Source organism: Aphidius gifuensis, linkage group LG1 (assembly GCF_014905175.1).
Source record: "Aphidius gifuensis isolate YNYX2018 linkage group LG1, ASM1490517v1, whole genome shotgun sequence".
NCBI lineage: Eukaryota > Metazoa > Arthropoda > Insecta > Hymenoptera > Braconidae > Aphidius > Aphidius gifuensis.
The window spans coordinates 22,407,629-22,423,247 of NC_057788.1; the positions used below are offsets into that span (position 1 = coordinate 22,407,629).

The following is a 15,619-nucleotide window of genomic DNA, read 5'->3' on the forward strand; positions in this document are numbered from 1 at the left end:
TCCAATCCACATCCGCCAGTACAATATTCATCAGTGCCAAAAAAAAAAAAAGAAACCAAACCAAACCAACCAACCAACGCAATTTTGAATATTATAATAAAAAAAAAATATAAAATTTAATATCCGATTTTACGTATGAAAAAAAAATAAAAAAAGAAAAAGCAAATATTTGGAAAATTAATTGAAGAGAAATTATACATATAATTTAAAAAAATATTAATAAATAATGTAATTTGTCTGTTCAGGAAATGATGAAAAAAAAAAAAAAAATACTAAGGGAGAAAATGAAGAATGAAGAGCAAAAAAATGAGTTATTTTAACATTGGGTTTGATGAACCGAGTTGTTGTTAAAATAATAAAAATACCAAAAATTTTATGAGCCATTTAAAATTAAATATTGTAAGGTATGTTTATTAAAGTGACATTAAAAGGACTACGTAATTATTTACCATTAAGTATACTAATATAATTATTGTAGTTAACAAATGTCTCGTTACAATTGAATAACCCAAAAAAAAAAAAAAAAAAGCCACTGTGCAAAATTTTTATTTTAATTTGGAATATAATAATAAACGAAAATAAATATAAATGAGATATTTAAAATATTTTAAAAGTTGTGTTTATATTCATTATCTGTATCCACTTGAGACGATGATATTTAAAAAAAATTATAAACATTGAGATTTAATAAGTTTAAAATAAATTCAACACAGAGATAATGAGTGTAAAATGAAAGAGGAAATTGAAATAAAAAAAAAAAAAATGTTAATGATAAAAACACGTGGAAAAAAAAACACAGTTTGCAAATGGTCGGGAAAATGTTGTAGCAGTGTAGATGAGATTTTTTTTTTTTTCAAGTACCTCTTATATATACCTTTTCTCTTTAATGCAATTTATATTTTTTATTTTTTAAAAACAGGATGGATGATTGCAAATGGTATTTACTTGAAAAAAACACGTACCTTGATATAAATATATTTTTAATTCCAAGAAAAAACCCAAAAATCGAAAAGAATCAGTGAATTTTTTATTATAAAAATCCAAACGTATATTATTATTTATTTTTTAGATTTATATTTTTTTTTTATATCCCATTTATTTCTGTGATTTATGCGAGCAAATATAGTCAAGGTTGAAGAGTGTTTAATGAAACAAGAAAATAAAAAATAATTTGTTAAATATTATAATAGTAAAATTATAAAAAAAAAAAAAAAAGGCGTTGGTTTTTGTTATCTAATTGATCAATTTTAATAATTGAATGAATCAGAGCATAAAACTTTCATCGTATGAAATGCATGAAAAATTATTTGAGTCATCAATTTAAAAGTGTCTTAAAGACTTAATAAATATGAAAAAAAAAAAAAAAAATTATTTATTTATATATTTAAAATTTATGTATTCAATTTGGAGTTACTATTTTTAAATTTATTTATTCAATCGATATGAAATCTGGCTTTAATCTCAGATGATAGAAAAAAAAATTACTCACTCTTCAGGAACAGTCATTCTTGCTCCAAAAAAATACAAAAATATAAAAAAAAAAAAATCACAGTTTTACGTCACAGGATCACAATTTACACTCAACAGAAAAAAAATAATCAAAACAAAAGTCAAAATAATCTAATCTTGGATATCCATTAGTCCAGAAGAAAACAACACACAAATAAAGTATTAAATGAAAGATGGTCACAGTGTCGTCTCATCTTCCAAGAATTTAAAGGTCTTTTTTTTTTTTTTTTAAGTTTTTATTTGCTAATTTTTAATTATTATCATCATCACATTCTTTGCAAAAAATTATTCAGATTTATATAAAATATTTTATTCATCACCAAATAAAAAGAAAGCATTGATTCACAATATTTTTATCATCATTCAAATACAAAACTCACTTGTATGAATTTTAATTTCAAATTAACACACACTTGATTAAAACAATCAACGAAACAACGAAACTCATACAAATATTAATTAAATTTTAAAATTCAAACTTAATAATTTATCTGATATGTTTTATGCTACCACAATTTTAAGGCGTCTTAATAAAATTCCTTATAAACTCTTTTTTACATATAAAAAAAATTTATGCGCGCGCAAGAAAATATACGTGTGTTCACTGTATAAAACCGCCCGCGTCACTGACGGGCCCAAAAAAAAAAACACAAGCCAAACACAACAATGCCAAGTTAAAAATAATAAAAACTTGTCAAAAAATAAATGTAATAAAATTTTTTTTAGTGGGTGATTTATGTAAATTTCCGGCGCCGTATGTTCACAAATAAAAAACAAATAATAATAAAAAAAAAAAAAAAAACAAAGATTATGTTTCTTTTATTGGAGTAATATGTTGAATATGCACTTGATATTTTAAGTCGAGTGTGTTTTAACCCATTGAAATTAGTCGCACAACATTAGACGAATATATTTTTAGTTTAAATAACAATAATAATATTAATAATAATAATATTTAGTTAGGGGGCAACTGACACGTTGGAATGTCCCTCTGATCCTTGTGCTAGTAGGTAGATTGTTTAGTTGGTTGTATGGGGAGAGTACACTTTGAAAAAAAAAAATGAAAAAAACGAGGGGTACAATGCGATCAACCGGTATTCGATGAGAGATCTACCTAGTGGCTTTGGTACTTTGCCAGGTACTACAGTGCGTGTTGACGATATACTACAACCTGGTGATGATGATGATGATAGTGGTGGTGGTAGTAGTGGGCCTTGATATTATAGTGGGGGAGAATGAAGAGAAACGAACATCAGGGAAAATGAAGGACTCGTGCTTCGGCAAAATACGCTGACGTTGGGTCTCAGCAGGCCCAACAAACATAAACTTGTATATATATAGCCAAAAGAATTTTAAAAATAATTATAAAGAAAAAAAAAACATTCAACAAAAATTCCCCATAATACTATTTTCCCTTTCATGAAAATTCTAATTTTTGCATTCATGACTTTGTTATTCGAAGAATTTAAAAACTACATAGAAAAAAAGTATAGTCTTTTTTAAACTCGGGTATATATAAGTATATATTTTTTTACAAATTAGTAGCATTGACATTGGGCCTTATGTATATTGAGAAGATCGAAGGACTCTTTCTTTTTTTTTTCTTGACAGAAGAGGAGAAAGTTCAAGTCAAGTCAAAAAGTAAAACGATAAAAAATTTTTGCAATAATAAATTTTAGTACGTAAAATACTTTTAAAAAAAAGTATGGAGTTTTAAATATAAATGTTAATATTTTTTAGATATAATAGTATTTAAATTTTTTTTATAATTTTTTCATTTTTAACCTAAATAAATGCATCAATATATATAGAAAAATACTTGTGGTTATATTGAAGTATTATATAAAAAGGGATACTGTTCGACTTTAATAGTATAGGGAATAATATAATCTTGGGAGGAAGAGACTTTTCAAGGGGGAAAATTATTTTTATGGACGATCCCTATGTACTGTCATGGAATTCATGGGTGAGGCTTTTACAAACTGTCAAAGTTTAGAGAAATCGCTTGAGCATGAAAGAAAAGATTTTTTTTTTTTCTTTTTTTAAATGTATCTTGTTAGGAGGGGATTATGAAATTCCTTAAGGGGGTTGGCCTCGTAAGTTGAGGTGTCTCTTCAAGCCAAAATTGTTCAAGCCACATTTTTCTAATCATTAATTTTGTTTTTTTTTTTTTTAATTTTGCAAGAATTTTAATTTACTGTTTAAAGAATAATAGAGATATGATGATGTAGTTTATGTGGGAATGCAACGATCGAGCTTTGTAATTATGCATATTATCATTTTTTTTTTTTTCAGGAAATAATAAGAGCTACAATTGCACAATTGTTCAAGGGACAGTATAAAAAAAAAAAAAATATAAAAGAATGAATCATGAATATATATTTTATTCATTTTTAAACTTGATTTTATAATACTTAAAAATTATTTTCGCATATTTCCGGCATTCAAATTCATATTTTATGTATTATATATATTTGAATTAGATATTTTGATATTAAATCAGGGGATGCTGATTGGTTGATACGCTCCTGTAAATATACAAATGGCGTCACCAATAAGCTCCGATCCCGTGCCGGTAGTTTCCCGGCCAGGTGCGCGCGAGATATATACCGTCACAATTTAGCCACGCTTTACTGCATGAGAATTTGCACAATAAAATATTTCCTGTTTAAATTTATTTATATATACTATATATTTATAACAAGTGCATTATCATAAATCCCAATTACTGATTTTTTTTTCATTTATAATATATAAAAAAAGTTCCATTCCAATAACCAATTTCCCAACAAAAAAAAAAAATAATAAATAATCCCCAAAACATCCCTTTAAAAATAAAATTAAAAAAAAAAAAAATTATAATTTCTATTTCAAGCCCAACAATAGGAGGATTATTATTATCATTCTCATTGATAATATGTTAAATTTTTTTAAGGGTTCTAAAACAAGATTGACACAATGAAAAAAAAAAAAAAAACAGTCAAACGATTAATGACAATATAATTACATGAAAACTATCATCAACAATACTTCAGATAAATTAATCAAAATTATTTTGGCATACTGACTGAAACATTCCATCATCATCATGTACATTTATGATAAATACATTTTTATTTATACTTAAACCGGTATATATAAAGAATGAACAATACTTTTATATCAAATGGAAATATAATATGATATTCAATATATAAAGTATAAAACAAGGGGGGTGAGGAGCCAAAAATATATATGTATGATGGGGGTCTCTCATTCTCTCTCTCAATAAAGTTGTTGGGACCCTCAGTATTATTATTGCATTGTTGTCCTGGTGACAAGAGTATAAAAGTGGATGATATCAAATGTACCTTATACTACCACACAATATTCACTCACCCTCTGTAACCCCCCCTCCCCCTCTTTTGTATTGTCCATTAACCATTTCCGTATTTATATAATAAAAAAATATACATATCATAGAAAAAAAAAAACAATATAAAATATGTTTTTTTTTCTATAAAAAAGAATTTCAATTAAATTCAAAATCAAGGGGCTTATGGTTGGTTTTTTCGGAGTAAAATTGATGAAATTTTATATATTATTTATTTGTTTTTAAATATTGTATAAATTAATTATTTTAGGTCTAAATCTTGCTCTAAATTTTTTTTATCAAAGCCATAGAGAGTATCATAAACAACAACCGAAAAATTATATAATTTAAAAAATAGAAAAAAAAAATACAAGTTCAAGATGACAAAAAAAAAAAAATGATAAACCCTCTTAATGTTCAAGTGTGTATGCGTGTATATAGGTATTTATATTTATATATTTTCGTTATATTTCACAATCTCACCCCAATAATTTTTGAATCTAGCTTGTTACGTCATAATACGTTGAGCTCTCTAAACAACAGCCGGTGAATGTCGATCGACCCCTTAAAAGTCTGACTGTATATTCAATAAAAAAAAAAAAAATAATACATCCACCAATAAGGCACATATATATTTTTTTTTTACCTTAATACAGGTAACAAAAAAAAAAAAATTGTATAACCAAAACGTATGATTTTTATTTTACATTTTTTTTTTTTGCATATTATTTTCCATGATAATATGTAAAATCAATTCTCGATATGAAATATATTTCATTTATACTTAAACAATTGTTTTACACGCATACAATATATACATTTTTTTTTTTTTTTCTACAAAAGGTAAAGTAAAGTAAAAAAAAAAAAAACACATATATAAAAAAGAAGTCTTAGAAAATGATGTTGGGGCTTCTATCACACGACCATATAATAATTTAATGTTTATATTTGCGGCTGATATATAACTCTTGTATGTCAGTAAAATAATAATTATAATAAATAAATAAATAAAAATTATAATGATAATTTAATCGTACTTAAACGCACTCAGCTCGTTGAACTACATATCAAAAAATTTATGATATTATTACTACAAGGAAACAAGACACTTTTTGATATAATACAATTGGTTAACCAACAAAAAAAAAAAATAAATAAAAAAAAAACAAATGTATAATGTAAATAAAAAACAAAATAAGTCATTATTACTCCAAATTAAAAAAAATATATTTATGACAACGTGGGAATGGTAATTTAAATATGGAGAGAAATCATAGAATATTGTGTTGATGATGTACAAGCAACATATATTTGTACTGCCTAGATACATTTATTTATTTATTATTTATTTATTATTATATGTACTCTCTCTAAATGTAAAAATTGATGGTTGAATGAAAAAAAAATAATTCATTGAAACTACTTTCTTTTACTTTTCATGGATAAACATCTTTAACATTAAATCTATAATGTTTTTTCTATTTATGATGATTTTTTTAAATAAAATAAAATTATATACTTGTTGATTATTATTAAAATATATATTATAAAAAAAATATAATAATTATAGTTGAAATAATAATGATAATACTAAATTCAATATTAATGAAAATAAAATTACAATTGCTAAATCAAATAATGTCGACATACTATTTTTCTCTGTGTATTTACTTATGCAATATATCTTTAGAGATTACAGTCTTAAAGTTGTAATTTTTTTGTTCTTAATTTATAATGAGATTTTAATTTTTTTTTTTAGGTGATCTAAATAACTGAGAATAAAGAAAAATAAAATTAAGATAATAAAATTAGCTTAAAGATGATAAATATAAAAAAGAAATAATTCAATATTAATTTTCAAAGTCAACTTGACAATAATAATTGAAGAAAAAAAAATATCAAAGAACAATGATAATTAGATTAATATCATGAAAATAAACACGTGATAATAATGATGATAATATTTTTGTTTTTTATCAAAAGACATTCCACAGTCGTAATAAAATTACGTGGTGTAAAAAAAAAAAACATATATATTTCAAATAAATCATAATAAATGTGTTGTAAAAATTATATTATTTTTTAAATGTATCAAATATTACATCTTTAAATGGACTTGTTTAGACGAGCCCCCTCCTAACATATAGTCTATTCATCATCATTTCTTTCATTTTTTTTTCATTTTAAAATTATTTATGTTTTTTTTTTTTTTTTTTTCTAGCAAAATATACGTTAAAAATATATAAGCACCTGGTCATCTTTATATTATTTCACATACATGAGACTAGAAAACAAGTTTTGCATTAGCATTTATTTTAATTCAATATTTGCAACTATCCAAACAAGAAATTTGACTAAGCATTGAAAAGAAAAAAAAAAAAAAAATACATACGTATACAACTGTGAAGAAAAAAAATGAATATATATATTTGACTATTTCGTAATGAATTAATTAAATAAATTAAATAAATAAATAACGACCTTGCGGATAAAAATCGCATGGAAAAAAAATTTAAAAAAGTCTGGATCTTGAGTCGACTGTAGAAGAAAATGAGCTAAGATAAGAAAAAGATGATGATGAGTATGAAAGGGTACATAAAAAGGCAAAAGAGGGGGAGTTATATGTATAAAAAAAAGGGGGGCATGTAGAAATCGACGAGAGAAGATGGTATTTTATTTGAAGAATGGATGCCAGCCACCAAAGAGACGAGATGAGAAAAAAAATCAAGACCTTGTGTAGTAAACTACAGTGTTGTAAAGCAAAATAGTGGTAGAGCATATAAAAGAGATATGAAAAAATGAAAAAAAAAAATTACAAGAGAAAAAAAGAGGGAGGTAAATGGAGTAAGTAACCGAGACGTACGTATATATGCAAAGTTAAGTTGAATATATATCGAGTAACGATCTTTGTACTCGATACGCACGATTGTATATTTATATAAAAATTTTTTTTTTATTATAAATAATATATAAACAAGACTATAAAATCATTATTTTATAGATATAATAATAATTATTATTATAAAGTAATTTAATATTATTTTTCACATTAGCATGCGAATACTAAATTTGATATAAATAATTTTTAAAAATTATATTTACGATGAATTGATGATTGTTAATTAAAAATATTAATTAATTATCAAAAATTAATGTTTATTCAATCGACAAGATTGATGGGTTAATTAATTTGTTGAATTTTTTAATAGTAAAATTGTTTTTTAATTTGAAAAATAATATAACTAAAAAATTTAACTAAGAACGTTATAATTTTTTGTTGCTATTCTTCAGGGTCAATTATCAAAATTTATCACTCTATTTATTATATAAAAATTAAATTAAATCATTTAATTTTTTTTTTTAACATTCTTAATGTTATTATTTTATTTTTTTCTCAAATAATAATTATGGAATTTTATTTCAGTTGGGAAGTTGTTTGTATAAAAACGTATTGTATTTCGTTGATGATAAAATATATTCTCACACCTATTATTATTCTTCTTGAAAAAATATATTACACTAAAAATACAGATACAGTTTTAAAACAAAAAAAAAAAAAAAAAAAATTACTTGAGACATCAGTGTGTTTAAACGAAAGATTAAATTCCATATATCGTTATCAAAAACATAAATAAATGAAGAAAAAAAAAGAGGGCGTTTATGCTCTGTATTTGTTTAAAAAAAAATAAAAAAAATTTATTTTGCGACTTTGATGTTTTTTGTTATCTTGCCCACTTAGTGTACCGTATGATAAACTCAATTTTTATTTAACCCTTCTCACACCTAACTATTTTGTAAGTTGATTTTTTATTTTATTTTATTTTTTTTTGGTTCACTGCAGAAATTTAAATGTAAAATTTGTTTTTAAAATTAACGGTAAAAACACCTGACAATTCTTGTGATTTTAATTATAAATTTTAAATATATATATTTTCAATTTTACTCAATGTATTTATTTATTTAATTCATGTATACTATCTCAACACATACAAAGTTTCATCATACAAGAAAATCATTTAGTCACGTCAACTAAAGATAAATAAATAAATAAAAAAAAAAAAATTAAATAATCTTATTATGAGTCATATTTTGATGACTAAATATCTTAAAGACACACACATTTTACCAGTACGCAGTTGACAAATGAAAAATATTTTATATCATAAATAAATAGCTGATTCTAAATTCAACAAAAAAAACAAAAAAATTACTCCAAAAAATATAGAAAAATTTTATCGAAAAAAAAAGCCAAATTATTATTATTTTTTCATCGATAAAATATAAAAATAAAATTTTTATTTTTAACAAATACAATTGATTATTAAATTTATCATTTTTTTATTTTTTTAAATAATAGAAAAAGATAAAAATAAAATTCTTGTTTTCATCAGAGGAAAAAAATGTCTCCATGACGGAAAGCAATGACGACGACCCATGTGAGTGAATTGCAACCAACACACACACAACACAGGTAAATTTAAAAAGAAAAAAAAAAAAACCAGGTATACATGCTGAGCTAAGTCATACCTGATGATTTGGCAACACTGTAAAACTCAACTGTGCAGTATACAGGTAAAAACACAGAAGCAACAAATAAACAATAATAATAATATTAAAAACAATAAAAATAGCTTAAAAAAATATTAAATTTTTCAAGAAAAAAAGATGAATAATATTTAAACAATATTATTTTACTAATATTGTTTAAACAATATAAAAAAAAAACCAAACAAATTGACATTTAGAAAAAAAAAAAAAAAACCACCGATTCGATTAATTTTTGGCAGAATGAAATAGAATAAAAAAAAAAAAAAAATAGAAAATAATTCCATTTCCTGTGTTGGTAAAGTAAAGTATTTTTTTTTTTTTTATATTTCCTGATTCATAAATATGTACACTGACCAATATAAAAATTGGAAAGTTTTACGAGACAGAAAATCGGCCAAATGCCGTCCATTCACTCAAAGAATTCCTCATCCAAGGTAAAAAAAAACATAAAATAATGCTTCATCAACAGGTTAAGAAACATTATACAAAATAAATGATAAATTATTTTAATAATATATATAAATACTCACTTGATTTATTGTATTTTGTTGCCAATAATAATTTATGATGATAAAAGCTCCAAAATTGATAATATAATTTTTAAAAAATTGTCTTTTTCAGTGTAAAATCCAAATATCTTGGAGTAAAATAATCGAGGATAAATTTCTCCTTGAAAATCAACACGCCATAATGGTTATTTATTTATTTTTTTTTTCAAAAAAATATTTGTAATTCTTTCAACTGCACGTCGTCACACCTTTCCCACTTGGGGCAATTCATATTCAAAATAAAAATAAATTATTATTTAAACAAATAATAATATAAACATCACAAAATTAATAGTTTTTTTTTTTTTTCACAATAAAATTAACCACCGATAAACAAATGACAACACCACAATAATCAACAGAAAAAAAAACAAAAACTTTAAAACGAAAAAAAAAAAAATAATAATGGAGTATTCAAATAATAAAAAAAATATTTGTTATTTATATAAAAAAAAAAACTATTTTATATATGTCGCTATTGAATATGATAATTATATTAATTAATTTTAATAAAGCATGTATAAATTTTTACATGCGGAGCTTGATGTATACGGTACGCGTCACGATTAAACACTGACCAATGCTTTTGGTTGGTACGCTTACTACGGGGAACAACAGTCAACACACACACACACACACATACACAGCCGACAGGTCGTCTGCAGTACCCTCTCCCTTTTTTTCCTTCACTTCTTTCTTTTGTTTTTTTTTTTTTTTACATCGGTGCCCCGCGGTTCTCATCGTCATTCTCTCTTTCTATTTTTCGCTTCATTCTTTTGTACAATTCTCTGAATTCTCTCTGAAGTTGTACACATACACACACACACACACACATAAATAAGTAACTTTTTTTTTAAATTTATTTTCAAAGGCCCCATGTTTTCCTGATGTCACCCACCGGCACTGAGTGTAAATGTGTACTTTTTGTATATATATATATATATAACTATCATGCATTTATATACGATATTCATGATGTACAAGTGTTTTTTTTCTCTCTCTCTTTGTTTGTATAGTATTTTTTTTCATTGAACTGAAAGAGACAGACTCTATATTTTTTTTTGTAAAATATGGAGGCGCCACTGTTGCCCTAAATGTGGTTTTTTTTGTTTTATTTTTTTTTATGCATTTTGAAAGTGAATTTTTAAAAATGCATTTACTCCATTAAGCTAGTTTTTTTAATAGAAAAATAATCAAGATATTTATGGTCATTTAAGTTTAAAATTAAAAATAACAAACATATATTATTTATTTATTTAAAAAATCAGTTTTATTAAGTATTGCATTAACAATTTTGTAACATTAAATTAAAATTAGGTACATCTTATATATTTTTAAACTTTTGAATTAAAAATTTCAGCAAGAATATCTTCATTATTGTCAAATAATTCAACCAATTCTTGATAAACAAATCTTATATTTCTTGGATATCTATTTTTTGGATATTTTATATATCTGCCATTTTAAAATTTTAATTATATATTATTGTTATTATTATATATTATATTTTGATTAATCAATTCTAATTAAATTAAATAATAATACCATTTGTTATTAATTGACCTTCTCATTACGTACATTTGGATCATTTCTTATATGATCATGGTGTTTTTTACAAACAAAAAATTCTTTTGAAAAAGGTTTTTTAATGACACCATATCGAGGAAGAATTGATATCCATTTACTCAAAAGCTTTATATCCTGTTGATTTATAAAAAAAATTTTAAAGATAAAAATAAAATATATAAATAATTATTGAGGAAAAAATAACAATAAAAATATACGAAGAATTGAAAAATATTTTTAAAAAAAACCCAGAGTATCATTGAAAAAAAAAGATAAGAAAAAAAAAAAAAAATTATCATGATATATTAATAGAATATTGAAAAAAATAAAATGATTATCTTTACACATACCTTTGGTGATTTGAATAATATTTTTTGTGATCCATCATTTTGACATTTATTTCTTGATGAACAATCAATATAAACACAATAATCTACCATTTTTATTTATTTATAAACCTCAAAATGATAAATTAAAATTTGATAATAAATACACAAAAATAATTTAAAATAAAAATTATTCAATATTTTCAATTAAATTTAGCAAATAAATAATAATAGTGTAATTAATTATTTATAATTATTAAAGAGTGCTTTTAATGTTACTAAAAACTTAAAATCTTGGTTGGTTAATTAAAAAATAATAAAAGTTTCAACGTGTTCGAGCACAATCGGGGCTAATGACTAATTGATAAGGAAACACAATTTTGTCTAGCTTTTTTATTTTTATTTTTTTTCAACAGTAGTGCATTTAGTTTTCTCGATTATCATCGAACATAATATTTTAAAAATAAAATAGGTAGTTGAAAAAAATAAATAGATAAAAGAGTCATTCTGGTCAAGGCCATAAAAGTATTATAATAAAATATGATGTTGCGCTTGAAGCAGCAAATTTTGATGGATTTAATAATAAACTACTTGGTGTTTCTATATACACTGATGTATATGATAACGATAACGATATGTGTCATCTAATCAATATCATAAAACTTAAATTATCACATAATACATGGATTAAAGTATAAAAAAAGCAGAATAACCTTATGAATATATCTCCGAATTGCTACGATTATCTCCGACTTGTTCCGATTTTTGTCTGCATTTTCTCCGATTCTTTCCGAATTACTATACGATTTTCAAAAATCGGAGAAAATCTGAGAAAATCGGAGAAATCATTTTCACCAGGGTAAAAGCATTTATGTTGTTCATTATTTATTTATTTATTTTATTTTATTCAAATAAATATATACAAATCAATTAATTTTACTCCAGCTTATAATTGTTTTTTTTCTTTATTTTTGAAAATGATTCTATGTGGAGATGCTAATATAATAGAGGTTTTTAAATCAGGTTTTTACGTAGATAAAACTGAATATATTTATAATTTGATAAAATTTCCGAGACGTGTGTGGGAAATCTCTCTGCAAAGATACGATTGAACTAATATTTAGTGGAGGGAAAGATATATTTAAAAAATACAATTGCTGCATCTCGAAAGTTAAATATGACGGGAAAATACATCCAGTAATTAAATTTGATTTTTCAAATCTACAAAACCAATCTGTGGAATTATTTGAGAAACCATTGACCCACCGAATCGAACGCAATACAAAAAAAAATCGTGTTAAACTAGAATTAGATGGAAATAATTCAATACTATTATTTACTCAATTGATGGAAGAACTTGAAAACAAAAACCCTGTAGTTCTCATTGATGAGTATGACGCACCAATCAATAGCTGACAACCAAATTTCAAATTGAGCGATTCAATGGTAGAAACAATAAAAGCTTTCTTTACTACATTGAAAAGTTGTAAAAGTAGATTTGTTTTTGTTACTGGTGTATGTAAAGTTGCCTTAGCAAGAATTGGCTCAGAATTCAACGATTTAACAGACATGTCAATGTTTAACGAAATATCAACATCGTTTGAATTTACTGAAGCAGAGCTTAAATCTACATATAAAGATAAACTCTGTAAACTACAGCTTAATACATCCACTTTATCAGACCCTGTTGAAAATGATTTCTCCGGTTTTCAAAATAGAATTTTCTTTTTTAAATTCGGAAAGAATCGGAGAAAATCGGAGAAAATGCGGACAAAAATCGGAACAAGTCAGAGATAATCGAAGATAATTGGAAAACATGACTTTTCGTTTTACTCCGATTTTTCTACGAAATTTTCATTCAACAATATACGGAAAAAATCGGAGTAAATCGCATAAATTCGTAGAAAACCGGAGAAATATCGGAGAAAAACGGAAAAAAATAATATGAATATACTCTAGAGGATCGTGGAGTTTTGAACGAGATCATAAATGCAAATATATACAAATAAATTAATTAATTATTAATTAAATAAAATCCTACCTTTCGAGTGGATGTTTATCTTTCCAAGCAAGTCATCAAAATGCTCCAAGGCCATGTAGTTTATGATGATTTTCTTTGATCAGCAACGTCATGTAGTGGTTGATGATGATTTTATCTGATCAGCACTACAGGTTCAATGATCACACTAGATCACACACAACACAAGCACTACAATGATCACTTTTCACCACCATCATCATTACTTTTACACCACAGAAGTTTATAAACTAGTTTAATTATGTTTTTTTATATCAACCGATTTTTGTAATAAATTATTTTTAATAGTTTATTCTTATTGTCTTGATGATTCACTTTTTAATAATATTATAAAAAGTTTATTATTGTTATTATTATTTCAGAACGATTTATTACTTTGAAAAGAGGATCTCTCAAGCTAGCTGTTCATAAAATTTTTAGCATTCTTTCTAGTAGAGGCACAATTTTCTTCAAACTCTGAACAGCAACAGCGGTTCTACTGTGCGCAACTTCAGCGGCTAACATCAATACATACATGCATACACACTGATAAAGCTCAACCTAAACAAGTTAATGTTTACCAACAACAATAATAAGTGGTGGTACATTGGAAAGAGCATAGAAATTAATAACACTAGCACCATGTCATCAATTTTTTCAATTTTGTTGTAAAAAAAAAACATGTGTTGAGATTCAATTTAACTTAATTATTCGTAAATCCAATTAAAGTTGAAATTCATAATAATTAAGGATTAATTTTTCATTATCAAAGATTCATCATTGTTGAAGCATAATATGATGTGGATGGTCTTGATGCATTTTGTTGGGGGATTCAAGTGTACCAGTATTTCATAATTGTTTAATTATCAAAAAGTTTATAAACAATTCACTCAATTTTTGAAGCACTGGGTAAAACAAACTAAAGTCGACGTACGTTATAATACTTTTAGCATTAACATCATTCACTTGGTATTTTTCATGTTATATTTTAGCATAAAAACAGCCTCAGTTGTCTAAATTAGTTTAAACAGTGCAGTGACTCTCTTTGCACGTTCTCCTTTTTTTATTATCTGCATCATTAAAGCTTTTTTAAATTTTATTCCACATAAATTAGCAATATCAATGCTTTTGCCATGGATGAATGTGGTGCAACTGTAACAATAAACTATTAAGTTATTATTGGATAAGTTTGAGTCTATATTTCAATTTTTAAAAATAATATAAATTAACTAACTGTACTCAAAAATGATTTTGTCTCCAATGACAAACCGACTTGGTCATTTTTTTTTATCCTAGTTTTAATTATTGTATTTTATGAATTTCATAAACACATTAGAGGTTTCAGCTACACTTTTTTGTATCTGTAAACATTAAAAATATTAAATAAACATTATGTTACAAATTTTTATCAAACTGGAGTAATTATTGACAACAAAGAAAAGTGATGAAAGTGATATTATTAAACTTATGGTAAATAAACAAATAGATAAATAGTAAATTATTAAAAAATAGATAAATAAATAATAAATCAATAAATAGACAGTAAAAAATTAAATCTCAAAGTGAATAAATGGATATTAAAGATTGACAATAAAAACTGACAAAGGCATCATACAAAACAAAATGAATATTAAAATATTTTACAATGTTTTGATTGTTATTAATAAACAAAAACGATTATTATACAACAAGGATACTACAACAATGCTATATATAACAAATATTTATAAAAAAAATTTAAATAAATTGATAA

At 24.2% G+C, this 15,619-nt stretch overlaps 1 protein-coding gene across 6 annotated transcripts in view; it reads right to left on the minus strand.

Annotated features, from left to right (window-relative positions):
• LOC122852983 (afadin) overlaps positions 1–15,619 on the minus strand; it is a 46,584-nt gene that overhangs the window by 30,242 nt on the left and 723 nt on the right. For 2 of the 6 annotated variants that reach the window (XM_044153193.1, XM_044153154.1), the window contains exon 1: positions 1,490–1,739. In XM_044153193.1, coding sequence (XP_044009128.1) covers positions 1,490–1,506 — 17 coding nt within the window. In that variant the 5' untranslated portion in view covers positions 1,507–1,739. Of the gene's footprint in view, positions 1–1,489; positions 1,740–9,939; positions 10,512–13,890; positions 15,019–15,100; positions 15,228–15,619 lie in introns of those variants that run through there. The other 4 variants (XM_044153184.1, XM_044153176.1, XM_044153170.1 and 1 more) reach the window with 3 other exon arrangements.